Source organism: Musa acuminata, chromosome BXJ1-8 (genome assembly GCF_036884655.1).
Source record: "Musa acuminata AAA Group cultivar baxijiao chromosome BXJ1-8, Cavendish_Baxijiao_AAA, whole genome shotgun sequence".
In the NCBI taxonomy this organism is placed as follows: Eukaryota; Viridiplantae; Streptophyta; class Magnoliopsida; order Zingiberales; family Musaceae; genus Musa; species Musa acuminata.
The window spans coordinates 19915492-19934016 of record NC_088334.1 but is presented as its reverse complement, the minus strand read 5'-3'; the positions used below and the strand labels follow the sequence as shown (position 1 = coordinate 19934016).

The window sequence follows — 18525 nt, the reverse complement described above, 5'->3', positions numbered from 1 at the left end:
TTTATCGAACGAACGCAGCTTTTGTTTTAATCGCTGAAAAATTTTCGCTGCACTAATTCACGCCCCCCCCCCCCTCTTAGTGCTCTTGATCCTTACAAGGTTTTATCAAATAATACATGAGAATTTTGTCTACTTGATTTCTTATTGACAAGTCGTGAGTTTATCGGTTAGTAATAAGTTCAATATATCAAATAATCTTTGGGCTGGATTGTGCACGTCACACGTAGTCTACTAGAAAGATAAATTCAAATTATCTTGGATTATAGTTTAAGGCTCCCGTAAAAAAAATGAAAGATAATTACAATGATATATATGACTAAATGGACAAAAAAAAAATTGCTTAATCAGGTTTTAGATCATGTGGGTCTTTGATCGGTTTAACCAAATCGATGCATTAATAAAGCTATAGAGCCGAGGTGTAATAAAAATTATGACCACCGGATAACAAGAATAGCATTGGATAACAATTAAAAAGATAACAATAGCTGTCATGAGTGATGGCTAGGAACATTTCCAAGCCAATATTAGACATGATCAAGTGAGGACACAAAAGGTTTTGGAGGCATCTGCAAGCTTTGCAAGGTTCCTGTCAGCATCTGAAGTACTCTAGTCATGGAAGGCCGATCAATTGGACTCCATTGAATGCACCACAGAGCCACAATAGCAAGTTTCTTCACGATTTCTTCTTCTTCTCCCTCCATCTCCATCGCCAATCCCAGATCCTGCCTGTGAACTAGTCGGTCATATACCCATTCCGGAAAATAGATTTCGTTCTGCTTTCCGATCTCAGGGTCATGATTCTTCCTACCTCCTACCATTTCCAAGACCAGCATGCCAAAACTGTAGACGTCGGATTTGTAAGAGACCGTCCCAAAGTTTCTGGAGTACATCTCCGGCGCGATGTAGCCCATGGTGCCTCTCGCAGCGGTCATGGTCACAATGCTCTGCTCCCTCGAGCAAAGCTTTGCAAGACCAAAGTCTGAGATCTTTGGATTGAATTCATGATCCAAGAGAACGTTGTGGGGCTTGATGTCGAAATGAAGAATGCGTTGCTGGCATCCCTGGTGTAAGTACTCGATGCCCCGGGCAACGCGTATAGCGATGTTGAGCAACTTCTCCATGTTCAGAGGTGGTTTATCGGCTCCACTAGCTTCTCTTGAGAAAATGTACTTCTCCAAGGACTCATTGGGCATGAATTCATAGATGAGAGCGCGACTTGATCTCTCGGAGCAGAATCCCAGGAGGCGGACGATATTGACATGGTGAATTCTTCCGATGGTTGCTACCTCGTTGATGAACTCTTCGCCCTCCCCTTTAGATCTCTCCAGCATCTTAACTGCTACAGGGATTCCATTCGGTAGTTCGCCTTTGTACACACTGCCATATCCCCCTTGCCCCAGCCTATCCTTGAACCTTCTGGTGATCTTCTTAACATCAGCGAAAGTGTATCGTGTTGGTTTTGCATCACCATATGTTGCTAGAAAATTTTCAACCTTCAAACGTGTTTCTTCTTCTTTTGTAGATTTCCTTCGAACGTAGAATAGAATGAGTGCTGGCAACAAAACTAGAACAAATCCAGCGGTACAAGTGCCTGAGAAGAAAAGCAATGGGGTAATATATAGTTAATTAGAAGGTAAAGATGATGAGCCTCTCTACAAGGAAAAAGAAAAGTGGATTTACAGAAAATTTATTTTTGAGGAAAGGGTTATTACAAGTTACATTATATATGTTTTCCCAGGAAAAAAATGACCAGCACACTCACCTACAATAATAATCTTAATGTTTGGACCTGCAAACAAGCAGAGGAGATCAGTCAGTAAAAATTCATTTTGTTCATTGTTCGACCGACGATTCTGTATTAATCTTTTGCAATAAGGTGGTGGAGAAATGACAAAACCCAGAAGCAACAAAATGACCGACACAATCTTCCTCTCACTCCCTAGAGTGAATTAGATAATATCTGCAGTTGCCATCACCTCGAAAGAGTTGATGCATTAAGCAAAGAAGAGAGTCACATACATCAATATTATGTCTGAGAAGATCACGTAACTTCTGGCAGTCTCTCAAATAGTGAGGGTGCATATGGATTGAAGTTCCTGATTTTTCACTTTTTTGTTTTGTAGTCCAGCAAAGTTTTGCGAGAAAACAAACAAAAAAAAATCGAATAGAGAAGGCTAATTGGTTTGAGAATTGGAAGCTCACCGTGATGCCGGGTTATACAGTAGGTTTGGTTTCCGGTGCGGTTGAATCCACAGGGCTTTCTTGCTTCTTCACATTCTCTGCATATACTGGTCTCTGGCACAGAAATTTGAAGATTCATTTCTCGCGTTCGGATGAATTTCTGCACTTTTTCTTCCCATGATCCAGAATCGTAAGGGATCCAGCCATCGGATGAAGAAGTCACCATGCAAACAGAAGGAAGATCGCCCATACTCTCGGAAGAATCCGCTGCATAAACGTTGTGACTTCCATTGCCAAGGCACGGGATCGGTCCGGTGATCCACGCCGGATCTGGTGTAAATTTTCCTGAGCAATTCACAAAACTAAGAGCTTGCAAATAAGCTTCGTAAAATGGGCTGCTGGTGAGGTCGATGGAACTGAGCTTTTGCAGTGGGCACGGAGACCACGACTCTCCCAACTTGATTCTGATTTCGCCATAATAGTAGTTGATGGAGATCACCGTGCAGAGTCCTAACGGGGGAAGTGAGAGGATGGCGTCACCGCCAGAACACGAAAGCTCCAAGCCTTGAACGCCACAATAAGGAGGACTGGATTTTAGGCGGAAGGGGTATCTCACAGTTATTCCTCCACATCTCGTGGTCCGGCAATCCTTCAGGAAGTCGTCTTCCTCTTTGTTCCCCCAAGTCTTCTTGTCCGAAGCATGGACGAACAGGAGGAAGAGTGTACAGAGGAGCCGATTCATGGCCGCGCGGAGGGATTGATTCACAAAGGAAACTGATCAGGAATTTGAATCGATTCTGTGGCGTCTCACAATGACTCGATCAGTTTTGCATCTAATTACTGCCCCAAGCCTGAGCCTGCAACAATCAAATTGATGATGCAGTCAAGTCCTAAACTTGGTCAGTCAAAAAGTGGACCCTCACTTTCAGGTAACATTAAAAAAGGAAAACGAGTTGATTGACCCGCGGAAGTCGCCCGCCCCCTCACGCGGGCTTCCGGTCCTTACTTAAGCAAGTCTGTAATTTACTTAGTGTTAGGAAATAGTCTGTAATTTACTTAAGCAAGTCGGTGACCATAAATCGACAGTAAAAAATAAAACAAATAAAATTTTTTGAAACTAGTTGGTTTATTATAGGTGGTTTAGATTAATTATTTTACTTATTTATTTAGGTTGATTTACTTGAGTAAACTTTTAAGAATCTATTAATTTCTTTATATAAGCTTACCAAAAGTCAAAAAAATAAAATAAATAATTTTTTTTGAACTTAGTTGGTTTATCATAGGCTGTTTAGATTAATTATTTTACTTATTTTTTAGGTTGATTCACTTGAGTAAACTTTTAAGAATCTATTAATATCTTTGTATAAGCTAACAAAAGTCAGCATAACATTTCATATAAAAATAATTAAACTATGCTTCTTCTCTATTTGTCTTTTTTTCTTTTACTTTTCCAATATTCAAGGTATTTTTTCATAATAATGGATTAGAAAAATAATATCATAGTTTATGAGATGAAAACCATTGGCCTTTTTTTTTCATTTTACTATGGAACTTATATTGTTAGAGTCAATAATAGTAAATGATATCTCAATCTCTATGGACTTTTAAAGATTATCACTTATATGTCAAGAGGTACCATTTTACATAATAACCTATGGATGCATTTATTGGTGATGGTGAAGCAAAATATGTGCTATCGGTCTATCCTCATCTTTATATCTTTCTTAATCTAATCCAACTATTATAGGTTCGAATGATATGTGATTTATAGGCTTAGATTTTGGATTAAGCTTACCGATATAAGGTCTTTTGATTGTCATTGTTGATGACTTCTTGTTTCATCTGAATTTTCAATGTGGAGAACTCTTATTAAACCTTGGATAAATTTAAATCTATAACCTTTAGCCTCACCTTTACTAATAGACTCCAATATGCATGATCAACAAGCACAAGTTGTTAGGATCAAAATTGATATTAAGAAAGGGGGGTGAATTAGTGCTTACGTAAAATTACATCAATTTAGAAATTCTTGTTCGATGAAAACCATCAGAAAGATGTTAACTTGAAAATGCGTTTGTAAGTGTAGTGAAAGTAAGAAATCAGTTTGTAATGAAAATGAAGAGCTTAAAGTAAATGGAAATCAGATTTATAGTGGTTCGATCATCATGACCTACATCTACTCCCGATTCCTCTTCACTCGAGGTCATCGGCTTCCACTACCGATCTTCTTCCAATAGGCAAAAATCAACTATCATTTTACACCCCCTTTTCTCCTTTTTCACAGATTTAAAAGATAACCTTTACAATCACTCATCCATCTCTTAAACTCCACCCAACACTTAGAGCTTGAGAGGAGTTCTCACAATATTACAATGGTGTTTTCTTTCATTTTTGCTCTTAGTTCTATAAACCGAGCAAGGATGAGTCGAGTTTTTATAAGCCTCAAATAAATTCAAAAAGTGGAGCCAAAATCCAAATTCCTGAGATTTTGGGGTACTAGCGATACCACTGCCTAGTCTAGCGATACTACCGCCTAACAATCTGCCACTGGGCGGTACTGCTATAGGTGCCCTGCAAGCCAATCACGTGAGTGATGACACGTGTAACTTAGCACGCAATCCTTTTGCTTATTATTATTATTTGATATTTTATCACTTTATATTACCTGTTGTATGAATATATTGTGATGTTCATGGATCTGTGCAATGAGAATCGGATCGTGATGAGATCACGATAATGAGACTGATTTGCCTTTAAACACATATACTAATAATCTCGATCATAGGTTACTTAAGAGGGACATTGAGATAACCAGATAGACTAGTGTGCTATATACCCATCCATATGATGGATGTAGTTGGTCTCAAAGCTACTCATGTAGGGACACTAGGGATACAGTGCAGGTGCTTTTTGGAGAATGAGTTCATTGATTAATCCTCTTATGGAATGTTGGGTGGTTGATGATACCTTATTGTTAGACAGCGATTCCATCATCTCAGTGATATATCTGGTCCTTAGACTTGAGACACCAAGGATGTCTTGTATGAGTACCACTCTTTGATAATAGACTTATAGGTCTTGAGGTTTCAAATCTAGCATAGCTAGTCATCGGGAGTGGTAGCCAATCTTATGAGAGCTATTGAATGTCAAAAGAGGATCATCTGCTATCGGTGTCATGAGAGGAATATCTCATGTGTTCTTACTCAGATAAATCCCTAATGAGGGTTATTCAGATTGAGAGAGAATGAGTTCTCTGGAAGAATCCGATTAGAGTGAGATTGTAGAAATTGTATGGGCCTTACAGCACTATGCCCGGCATACGATTTTTGGGATATTAGATTGATGAGGGACTATAAGTACATAGTAAATGAGGATATATAGGTCCAAAAGATTAGATTCCCCTATATTGTTTGGGGAGTGCGGCATAGTGGCCTAGTACATCCGCAATCGATGAGTCGAGTGAATTATTATGAAGATAATAATTCATTAAACTAGAAGGAGTTCTGATAAGTATGACTCACGGCCAGCTTGATATTGAGCATAGAGGGTCACACACATACGGTAGACGTTGTGACAAGTAGAGATTTGGATATTAGATATCCATTGGAGCCCCTATCTTATTAGATATCTAATAAGCCCCTAAATTATTGGATCATATAGATGAGATATAATAAAGGATAATAAGAGATTATTGGGTAGAGACCATATAGGGAAATCTAGCGGCGATATCACATGCGTAGTAGAAGAGCATAAAATAAAAACCCAAAATTTTCAATATGTGTTCATCGTCGTGCGAAGATTGGTGCGCGAAATCCACAAAATCAAAAAACTGCATGTCAAAAAGATAGTTATATTATCTAGGGAGATAATATTGAATCTCGGATTTTGATGGTGAAATCAATTATAAAGTGTTTGATCTAATATATATGTTGAGAAAAGTGTGCAGGATTAACTACGATAGCAGTAAGATATAAAGTAGGTGTTGTGCCGGAGTCAAGATTGAGATCTTGTTGGAAGTTCAAGAGTTTATCGGAAGTCCGGATGTTTGTCGGAAGTTCTACTAAAACCAACTGAGAAGTCCAAGAGCTTTCCAAATAAGCTTGTCGGAACTCACTAAGAAGATCGTCGTAAAGTCGAGGAGATTGTTGGGAGTCCACCGGAACATTGTAAAGAGTTCATCGGAAGATCACCGGAAGCTCGCCGGAAGAGTAATTGACGTATCAGAATAAGAGTGCTTTGATTATGTCTTAGTTATTATAGTTAGACAGTTGATTGAGTTAAAATTGGGAGGTAATCCCACTAACTTAATTAATGGCCAATTAGGCCCTTAACAAGGCTGGATTGGGATGGATTGAATAGCCCATTCAGGCCTTGAAAATATGGCTGGCGGTGGCATCTCCTGGTGACCCAATCCCTTAGGTGGTCTGGGAGGTGGTACCGCCTAGATTGGGTGGTGGTACCGCCGGTAATTAACGCTGCCAACGGTGGTACCACTCCTGTTAGGTGGTGGTACCGCTAGAGCTCGGTCTCCGAGCTCTGTCAAGCGGTGGTACTACCTAGACTAGGCGATGGTACCACCCAGTGTCAGACTACAGACGGTAGTACTGTCCAATAATGGCGGTGGTATCGCTAGTATCCCAAAATCTGGGGATGTGATACTTTTGTTGGGAAATCATTGGGGGCGACATCATATGCGCAGCGGAAGAACAAGAAAACAAAATCCCCGATTCCCAAAAAGATGTTCGTCGTCGTGCGAAGATTGGTGCGCAAAATATCCGCAAAACACAAAACTACGTATAGAGATTGTGTTACCTAGGGAGATCGTATATCCTGTTTTCTTGCAGATCCTTAGGAGAGGGTGAAGGAGGTCAAGCGTCCTCCTCTCTAGCGGTGATCCACACAGCAGGGTTGCGACGACGCTCCTCAAAACTCCAGGCCTACTCTGAGGTGGAGAGGGAGAGGAGAATAGGAAAGGCAAGCAAAGACTCTAGCCTATGAGGCTGTGAATCCCTCCTATTTATAGAGATCCCGTGTCAAACCCTAATGGGTCCTTCCCTAGTGGGTATTGGATCTGCATCCAATAAGACAAGGGCTCCGTCGGATATCTCATATCCGAACCTCTACTCATCGCAATGCCTACCATATGTGTGTGACCCTCTAGGCCCAATATCGAGCTGGCCGTGAGTCATACTTGTCAGAACTCCTTCTAACTCAGTGAATTATTATCTCTGTAATAATTCACTCGACTCATCGACTACGGACGTACTAGGCCACTACGCCGTAGTCCCCAAACGATACAGGGGAATCCAATCCATTGGACCTGTCTGTCCTCAGTTACCATGTACCTATAGTCCCTCATCCATCTAATATCCCAGAGACCGTATATCGAGCATGGTGTTGTCAGACCCATACGGTTTCTACTCGAGTCTCGCTCTAATCGGATTCTCCCGGAGAACTCTTTCTCTCTCAACCCGAATGACCCTGGCCAGGGATTTATCTGAGCAAGAACACATAGGATATTCCTCTCATGACGCCGAGAGTGGTTGATCCTCTGTCGACACTCAATAGCCCTCGTAAGGTCGACTACCACTCCCAATGACCAGCTGTACTAGATCTGGGAACAATCAAACCTATAAGTCTGGTATCAAAGAGTGGAGCACTCATACAGGACATCCTTGGTGTCTCAAATCTAAGGACCAGATACACCACTAGGACTACGGAATCGCTGTCTGACAATAAGGCATCATCAACCATCCAGCATTCCGTAAGCGGATCAATCAGTGAACTCATTCTCCAATGAGCACCTGTACTGTATCCCTAGTGTCCCTACACGAGCAGCTATGAGACCAGCTGCATCCATCATATGGACGGGTATACAGCACACCAGTCTATCCGGTTATCACGATGTCCCTCTCGAGTAACCTATGACCGGGATTATTTAGGATATGTGTTTAAAGGTGAATCGATCTCATTATCGTGATCTCATCACGATCCGATTCCCATTACACAAATCCAAGGACATCACAATATATATATGCATTTATGCAATAGTTATAAAGTGATATACGCCAAAATATAATAAGCAAAAAGATTCTGTATCAAGTCACACGTGCCATCACTCACATGATTGGCTTGCTGGGCACCTACGACTAGCAATCTCCCACTTGACCTAAAGCCAATCACCTATGTGTCTGATCCCCATCAGACTCCTGTGATGCTCAAAGACAATCTGAGACAACGGCTTTGTCAGTGGATCTGCGATGTTATCTTCGGATGGAACTCTTTCCACTGCTACATCTCCTCGGGTCACGATCTCTCTGATAAGGTGGAACCTCCTTAGAACATGCTTAGATTTCTGATGAGACCTAGGTTCCTTCGCTTGAGCAATTGCCCCGTTGTTGTCGCAATATAGGGAGATCGGCTCCTCGCTATTCGGCACGACTCCCAAATCTGTGATGAACTTCTTCAACCAGACTCCCTCCTTTGCTGCATGTGATGCAGCAATGTACTCCGCCTCTGTGGTCGAGTCAACAGTGGTATCTTGCTTGGAACTCTTCCAGCACACTGCTCCTCCATTCAAGGTGTACACATACCCTGAATTCGACTTGCTATCATCGACATCAGACTGAAAACATGAGTCAGTGTAGCCTTCAACTTTAAGGCTATTACCTCCATATACTAGTAAAAGATCCTTAGTCCTTCTCAAGTACTTAAGGATACACTTTACTGCTTTCCAATGCTTCAAGCCTGGATCCGCCTGGTACCTGCTCGTGACACTCAGAGCATGCGCTATATCAGGCCTAGTACATAGCATGGCATACATGATAGACCCTATTGCTGAGGCATAAGGTATCATATCCATGTTCGCCCTTTCTTCTGGAGTCTTTGGGGACATACTCGTAGAAAGCGATATCCCATGTCTCATCGGTATGAGACCTCTCTTGGAATTTTCCATGCCAAACCTTTTGACAATAGTTTCTATGTACCTGGACTCGGACAAGCCAAGCATCCTCTTGGATCTATCTCTATAGATTCTAATCCCCAAGATATAAGATGCTTCCCCTAAGTCCTTCATGGAGAAGTGTCTAGATAACCAAGCCTTTACTGTGGATAGCATTCCTATGTCATTCCCAATGATGAGGATGTCATCCACATATAACACCAAAAAGGTGATAGCGCTCCCACTTACCTTTCTGTATACACAAGGCTCATCTTCGTTCTTAACGAAGTCATAAGATCTTATTGCCTCATCAAATCTTATGTTCCAACTTCGGGAAGCTTGCTTTAGTCCATAAATGGATCTAAGCAACCTACACACCTTATCTGGGCAGTTCTTGGACACGAATCCCTCAGGTTGCATCATATACACCTCCTCCTCGAGGTTCCCATTGAGGAATGCGGTTTTCACATCCATCTGCCAGATCTCATAATCATAGTGTGCTGCAATAGCTAATAGAATTCTGATGGATTTTAGCATTGCTACGGGTGAGAAGGTTTCGTCGTAGTCAACACCTTGCCTTTGACGATACCCTTTAGCCACTAGCCTTGCTTTATAGGTCTCTACCTTTCCATCTACTCTGATCTTTTTCTTAAAGATCCATTTGCAACCGATGGGTACAATACCTTCGGGCGCATCAACTAGGTTCCAAACCTTATTGAAGTACATAGAATCCATCTCAGAATTCATGGCTTCTTGTCACTTCCCGGAGTCTATACTCATAATAGCCTCCTCGTAGGTCTGAGGATCAATATCCTCAGCATCCTCTCCTCTAATATGTCCCACATATCTCTCAGGAGGATGAGATACTCTATCAGACCTGCGTAAAGTTGAAACTTGTGTATTAGGTACTTGAACAGACTCGGGCTGTAGAGTGGTGCTTGAGCTTGGTTCTCTAACTTCGCTTAACTCTATCATTCTCCCACTGTCTCTGCCAAGAATGTGTTCCTTCTCAAGGAACACTGCTCTCTTTGTTACAAAGACCTTTTTGTCCTCGGGATGATAGAAGTAATACCCACAAGTTTCCTTGGGGTACCCCACAAATATGCATCGCTCTATCCTTGATTCTAACTTATCGGGGTTGTGTCTTTTAACGTGGGCTGGGCAGCCCCAAATTTTAACAACCTTAAGATCAGGCTTCTTCCCTTTCCATATCTCATATGGTGTAGATACTACCGACTTAGTTGGAACTCTGTTCAGAAGGTAAGCTGTGGTTTCTAGGGCATATCCCTAGAATGAGATGGGTAGGTCAGCGAAACTCATCATGGACCGTACCATATCTAATAACGTATGATTTCTCCTTTCAAAGACACCATTGAGCTGAGGTGTGTAAGGAGGTGTCCATTGGGATAATATCCCATGGTCCTTGAGGAACTGAGTAAACTCTGTACTTAAGTACTCACCTCCTCGATCTGATCAAAGAGTTTTGATACTTTTTCCAGTCTGGTTCTCCACCTCATTCTTATACTCTCTGAATTTCTCAAAGGCCTCGGATTTATACTTCATTAAGTACACATATCCATACCTTGAGAAATCATCAGTAAATATAATGAAGTAGGAGTAACCTCCAATGGCATGAGTTGACATGGGTCCACATACATCACTATGTATGAGTTCTAACAACTCAGTGGCTCTCTCTCCAGTTCCACTAAATGGAGAGTTGGTCAATTTTCCACGAATGCAAGGCTCACAAGTTGCATAAGACATATAGTCGAATGGATCTAGATATCCATCATTTAGCAACTTTTGAATCCTTCTTTCATGGATGTGACCTAGCCTACAATGCCACAAGTATGCACTGTTCAACTCATCTCGTTTCCTTTTGGACACATTTACATTCATGATATGTGGAGTGGTGTCTAACATAAATAAACCATTATGCAATGTTCCTTTCGTGATGATCTTATCATCTAATAATATCGAACAACCATTGTTCTAAAAAACAAATTTATATCCACTAACTGTTAAACATGAAATGGAGATAATGTTTTTGATAATAGAAGGAACAAAATAACATGCATCTAATGAAATAAAAGCTCCACTAGGCAGATGTAGGGCGACCTCGCCAACAACTAATACAGCAACTTTTGCTCCATTACCCATCTTGAGGTCTATCTCGCCTCTCTCTAGTCTCCTAGGCCTTGCCAGAACCTGCAACGAATTGTATATATGATAAGCACTACCGGTATCCAATACCCATGTGTTATCATAAGATTCTGACAAATGGAGACTGATCATGAATGTACCTGAAGCTTCATCAAGCTTTTGTTTCGCCCTTTCTGCAAGGTACTCTTTGTAGTTTCTCTTCCAGTGCCCATCTTTACCACAGTGGAAGCACTGGCCTTTGTCCTTTGTTGGGTCTTTCTTAGCAACCTTTGCTTTACCTTGTTTGCCCTTGCCCTTTCCCTTCTTAAGGGACCTTTCTGCTTTCCTTTTCTTTCTGGTCTCACCAGTGTAGAGAACTGGCTTCTCTTTCTTAATAGTACTCTGTGCCTCCCTCAACATATTGAGGAGCTCTGGGAGAGTCACCTCAAGCTTGTTCATATTAAAATTCATTATGAACTGTGAAAAGGAATCTGGTAGGGATTGAAGCACAATGTCCACACACAAGTTATCCTCTAGGACCATTCCTAGACCTGTGAGTTTCTCTATCCACTCAATCATCTTTAGGACATGGTTCTGAACCGGTGTCCCCTCAGTCATCCTAGCGCGGAAAAGGCTCTTGGATATCTCATATTGTTGAGTCCTTCCCTGTTCCTCAAACAATTTGCGGACATGTAAGAGAATGGATCTGGCATCCATCTTTTCATGTTGTCTCTGTAACTCTGGAGTCATAGAGCCCAACATATAGCACTGAGCAAGAGTGGAGTCATCAATGTACTTCACGTAGCGAGCGATCTAATCCTCGCTTGCCCCTTCTTCGGGCGTAGGCATCACTGTATCAAGGACGTACACGATTTTCTCCGTTGTGAGAACAATTCTCAAGTTACGGAGCCAATCCGTATAATTTGGACCAGTGAGGCGGTTGACATCAAGTATGCCACGTAAGGGATTTGAAAGCGATATTTTCTGAAAATAAAGATGTAGCAGAAATGTATAACATGCAGATTTTGCAAGAAATAAACTATCAAGATATGGACTTCTATCTTAATATGCTCCCACTATTTTACTAACGAGTCACGCGGCACCCTCAGCACGTGAAACGAAAGTCTCCGGCAGACTTCTAGTGGGGATCAGGATCCAATCAGCGTCTTAGTGTAACCTCGAGGGACTCGACCAATCACACTAAGCCTAAAAGGTAGGCAACTCTTGCCGATCACAACTCCTTGTGATTCCCGTCCTGTTCGGCCTCCGAATCACCATGGCCTCGAGGGACTCGACCAACCATGATGCTTGGTTAAGTTAACACCTTCGTTACAAGATGAGTCTGATTTGATGATATACCCTCGAGAGACTCGACCAAGCATACCATGCTCTCAGGTCACCGGTGACATCTCTATGTCGTAAGCAAGATAGCGAATCGCGATATAGGTGAGTCTCGAGGGACTCGACCAACTCAACCTACACCGGGAATCGGTTCCTACTCATAACGATGGAAGGCCACGTGGGTCAATCTAATTGCCTCACGTTTACCGACTTAATATTATCGAGAGATGTTTCTATGATTTGGTCTCCTAATATGACATGTCACACATATACATATTTAATATATATCTACATCGCATGTAAATATATATACATATCTAGTATGTGTATAAGCAATCACACCAGATGATCATGGACCACAACCTAATATGATTAGGCCCGAGCCAGTAGGCCTAATCACTCACATCAAGATCTATGTGTGCAACGGTGCATCTCCATGCCCTGTGATCGTCCATCTCGTCCTCGTCGGTTTCGTCGACATCTTGATGCATCTCCATGCATCACGATCGTCCGTCTCGTGGGTCCCGCTATCGCATCCACGCTCCCGCTGCGCCTCCTCATGTGATTACAACTTAATCATAGGCACGCAGGCCCGACAATAAACGAGAAATATAATAGAGGTTCGCAGACCTCAATAATAATAATCACAAATACACACATCACACGGTCCATGATCATCCGTCCACACATCATACATCACATGTATAAATAATCATCATCATGTAGGACTACTAGATAATAATAAAAATAATAATCAACTAAACCTTTTAATTAATTAATATTTTCTGAAATCAGGGATATATAGGGAATTTCTCAATTCCTAAGGGTATTTTCATAATTTGGATAAAAAACAGAAACTAGAATTTCTCAAATTTCGAGGGGCAAAACTGTCTTTTTCCCAGAAAACCCTAATGCCCTTTCCCCCTTTCGCTGCTGCCGCCGCCGCCACCCTGCCGGCGGCGGCCTGTGCGGCGGGGCGAGGGCACTGCCCTCGCCTGCAAGCGGCACGCCCGCTGGCGACGATGCCGCTGCGGGTGGGCGCCCCTTTCGGGCGCCGCTACCTCCGCAGGCGGTGCTGTACCACCGGGCGGCCGCCCCTGTGGGGGGGTTTCGCCCGCGGGAGCAGCGGCGGCAGGCGTCGCGCGCCGCTGCCCTGCGGCGCCTCTGCCCGTGGGTTGCCAGCCCCGCCGGCAGCAAGCCTGCTGCAAGCAGGCCGCCGGCCGGCTGCTGCAGACGCAGCCCCTGTGCTGCCCGCCTTTGGCTGCGCTGCACGCACGCAGATCGAGGGCAGCAACTGTTGCTGCCCTTTCTCGCTTTTGCGTCAACGATTTTGACGTCAATATTCTTCCTAAACACAAAACACGCAGTTCAAAACCAATCATTCGCACGAACAACCTGGCTCTGATACCAATGTTGGGAAATCATTGGGGGCGATATCATATGCGCAGCGGAAGAACAAGAAAACAAAATCCCCGATTCCCAAAAAGATATTCGTCGTCGTGCGAAGATTGGTGCGCAAAAAATCCGCAAAACATAAAACTGCGTATAGAGATTGTGTTACCTAGGGAGATCGTATATCCCTGTTTTCTTGCAGATCCTTAGGAGAGGGTGAAGGAGGTCAAGCGTCCTCCTCTCTAGCGGTGATCCACACAGCAGGGTTGCGACGACGCTCCTCAAAACTCCAGGCCTACTCTGAGGTGGAGAGGGAGAGGAGAATAGGAAAGGCAAGCAAAGACTCTAGCCTATGAGGCTGTGAATCCCTCCTATTTATAGAGATCCCGTGTCAAACCCTAATGGGTCCTTCCCTAGTGGGTATTGGATCTGCATCCAATAAGACAAGGGCTCCGTCGGATATCTCATATCTGAACCTCTACTCATCGCAATGCCTACCATATGTGTGTGACCCTCTAGGCCCAATATCGAGCTGGCAGTGAGTCATACCTATCAGAACTCCTTCTAACTCAGTGAATTATTATCTCTGTAATAATTCACTCGACTCATCGACTACGGACGTACTAGGCCACTACGCCGTAGTCCCCAGACGATACAGGAGAATCCAATCCATTGGACCTGTCTGTCCTCAGTTACCATGTACCTATAGTCCCTCATCCATCTAATATCCCAGAGACCGTATATCGAGCATGGTGTTGTCAGACCCATACGGTTTCTACTCGAGTCTCGCTCTAATCGGATTCTCCCGGAGAACTCTTTCTCTCTCAACCCGAATGACCCTGGCCAGGGATTTGTCTGAGCAAGAACACATAGGATATTCCTCTCATGACGCCGAGAGTGGATGATCCTCTATCGACACTCAATAGCCCTCGTAAGGTCGACTACCACTCCCAATGACTAGCTGTACTAGATCTGGGAACAGCCAAACCTATAAGTCTGGTATCAAAGAGTGGAGCACTCATATAGGACATCCTTGGTGTCTCAAGTCTAAGGACCAGATACACCACTAGGACTACGGAATCGCTGTCTGACAATAAGGCATCATCAACCATCCAGCATTCCGTAAGCGGATCAATCAGTGAACTCATTCTCCAATGAGCACCTGTACTGTATCCCTAGTGTCCCTACACGAGCAGCTATGAGACCAGCTGCATCCATCATATGGACGGGTATACAGCACACCAGTCTATCCGGTTATCACGATGTCCCTCTCGAGTAACCTATGACCGGGATTATTTAGGATATGTGTTTAAAGGTGAATCGATCTCATTATCGTGATCTCATCACGATCCGATTCCCATTGCACAAATCCAAGGACATCACAATATATATATGCATTTATGCAATAGTTATAAAGTGATATATGCCAAAATATAATAAGCAAAAAGATTCTGTATCAAGTCACACGTGCCATCACTCACGTGATTGGCTTGCTGGGCACCTATGACTATCAACTTTTTGGCTCTAATTCCGAAGTCAATTGGGGCCTATAAATACCCCAACCTTTTCTACATAAAAGTGCATGAAAGTATTGGTATAATCCTGAATTCTTGAGTGTTAAAGTGTTGTAAAAAGTGCTAGAGGCCTCCTCCTCCTCTTTCTAAGTGTTGAGATCATTTAAGAGAGGTGTGAGACTTGTAAGGGTTATCTCCTAAGCCCGTGAAAAGGAGAAAGCACTGTAAAAGGTGGTTGGTCTTCCCCTATTGAAGGAATGTCATTAATGGACACCGGTGACCTCGACGGAGGAGGAATCCAAAAGTGGATGTAGGTTACAACGATTCAACCACTCTAAATTCTGGTTTGCTTTTCATTTGTATTATTTACATTACTGCAAACCTCCTTAATCTTCTCTTTACACTTTTATGAAAGCTTTCAAATTCAATCTCTCTCTGAAACAGATTGAATCGAAATGAATATTTTTCGGAATCGGGTTTAATTGGGAAAGTATTTCGCTGCACTAATTCACCCCTCCCCCCTCCTCTTAGTGCTCTCTTGATCCTAATATATTGTATATCCCTGAATCCCTACAAATCTGTAGGAATTGATGAAGGAGGTCAAGCATCCTCCACTCTAGTGGTGATCTACATAGTAGGGCTACAACGACGCTCCTCAAATCTCCAGGCCTATTATCTGAGGAGGAGAAGGAGAGAGGCGAATAGGAGGTGGCAACTAAGAAGCCCCAGCCTATGGGCCTTTAGTTCCCTCTTATTTATAGAGGCCCCTATGTCACAGACAAACTTCGAAACATGATGTTTAATGTAATGCTTATGTATGTCCATGTCTTTTGGTATGTTCATGCTTTGCACAGCATATAGAGGGATGGTCAAAGGCTTAATAGTCCCATTTTAGTTGGGTTTGGTGATCGCTTTAGGCTTGTAAATAAAGGTTGTCATGTGGACACTTGTGAGAGATTTTCGATTTGTAGTAGACCATTTTGACCATTTATTGTGCAACTATTCAGAGCTTGTAAAGTCTGTTTGTAATTTGCATTGTCTATGAAGTGTTTTTGAAAATGTTTGCTTGTGGATCCCGAATGAGGCGTTTTCTCTAAACCGTTCTCTCTTTTGTGGGTCCTAAGGGACTATGGGAGGTTGACCTTTGCGGACGGACACGTAAGGGTGTCACACGACTTAGGCAAAACCAGCTAAGTCCGTGACAGATGGTATCAGAGTGGGACAAGCAATCATAGAAACACTTAACATACAAATGTGGGGGACCTAGTGGGGCTGCATTGAGGGCAGTCAGTACATGCACAACCGTTTGGGGAAAAACAAGCATAGAGATGTAGGGAAAAGGAGTCGCTCGGAGGACCGGACATCTGAGATTGACATTTAGAGGAATAGCCAACCCTTCATGTAAGAGGCACCACGAGAACAAGCAAGCTTGGAAGAATGTGAAGCGCACAAAGTTTGGGATGGCTGAGTTTGAGCTACGGCTCAACGTTGACAACTATACTTAATGGTGATTAAGGCAAGTGAGGCGCTTGGTAAAAGATGAGACAATACAAGGTGGAATGAGTTGCTCAGCGCCCGAAAGAGTTATGTAAAGCTTACAGAGGTGAGAGGAATTGCTAATTCGAAGAATTTGGTACTCATGCATGGGCTTGTATGTGGATGATGGAATGTTCACGGCTATCCCAAGGCGACCAAAACTCGGCGCCTTGGAACATTGGAACTTTCTCTTTGGCATGTGAAGGATACATCCATAGGAGGCTGAAGTGTGTAGCGAGTTCAACATTTTGCTAGGCCTTGAGTGGTGTAGCGGGGGTTGTATTGGCGTGGAGTCACAATCTAGCAAGTGCGTTTATAGGAGGCAAAACAAAGCATAGTTTGTTCAGCAAATCGGAGTAGTCCGAAAGAGATGGTGGTCTCTGAAACGAAGAGAGATGTTGCTCCAACGGGATAGATATCTAGGAGGGATAAGTCCCGGCTCTCCAAAGGGAGAATCATGTGCAACAGACCGCATATGTTGAGGAGGAGTACCTCAACAAACAATAACCCCACGAAGCTCAATGGACTAAGCAAGTGGCGAGGAGTCGTCGCATGATCTTGCTTGAGAGAATGCGTTGGTAGATGCATTGCAAGATCAAGTGGGAGAGCAACCCAAAGTAACATAAATGAAGGCACACTTGGAGTCGATATGGAGATCGGACTCAAGGGAAGGCTGACCCGTGGAATGGTAGGCGCGAGGGGCACCATCAACTCAATGCAAAAACGAAGAGCGGAGCAACTTGGGGGTAACTTGGCGAAGTACCCCAAGTCACATGAAGGGAGCTAGTATAGAAGATGCAACATGGAGCGGAGGCATAGAGCTTTCCTTGGACAGAGGTCAAGGACATGAACTCTTGTCGAGGCAAGAGCAGGATCATGTTGCTCCAAGGGTCCTTTATTCTAATTGAGCAGATTTATCTTGCATAGTGCCAAAGACGAAGGGAGCTTATAGGCACATGCATCTTATCTCAGAGAAACATTTGATGGAGAACTAAGGCGACTCAACTTTCGGAGGCAAAGTTAGGTTCAAAAGGCCTTGGCATGGGGCAAGAGGATGTGGAGGCAGGGACTCTTGAAGAATATGCTACAGTGTCGTCATTCAAGTTGCTTGAAGAAAGCGGTGCACAGCAAAGATTGGGTTGGTAGGGGCAGAGGCCCAGGATCTAGACAATGGTGCACTAATTGCAGTGAAGTTAATGGACTTCGGGAGCTACTAAGCGACGAACTGTCCTAGAGCGATGCTTCATCTTGGTGTGACTCAAGAGCGGGTGGATGAAGGTTGATTGTCAAAGGAGCGAACAAAATTGAAAGTGGAGGAGACCCTACGATGTATTGGCAGATGCGATGTATTGGCAGAGGCCACACAAGGAGGGTTCACAATTCGAGTTCTTCCCACAAGGATCAGAATACAATGAAGATGTCACCAGGAGGCGACATGATGTAGTGGATCGTGGTGGAATAGTTTGTGGCAATGCAATA

At 43.2% G+C, this 18525-nt stretch overlaps 1 protein-coding gene across 1 annotated transcript; it reads right to left on the bottom strand.

Annotated features, from left to right (window-relative positions):
* Window positions 1-442: 442 nt before the first annotated feature.
* Window positions 443-3037, bottom strand: LOC135587665 (rust resistance kinase Lr10-like). The gene is made up of 3 exons (XM_065079305.1): window positions 2203-3037; window positions 1763-1789; window positions 443-1591 (listed from the first exon to the last, which is right to left on the bottom strand). The coding sequence occupies exons 1-3, from the start codon at window positions 2921-2923 to the stop codon at window positions 525-527; spliced, it is 1815 nt and encodes a 604-aa protein (XP_064935377.1). The 5' UTR covers window positions 2924-3037; the 3' UTR covers window positions 443-524.
* Window positions 3038-18525: the final 15488 nt, after the last annotated feature.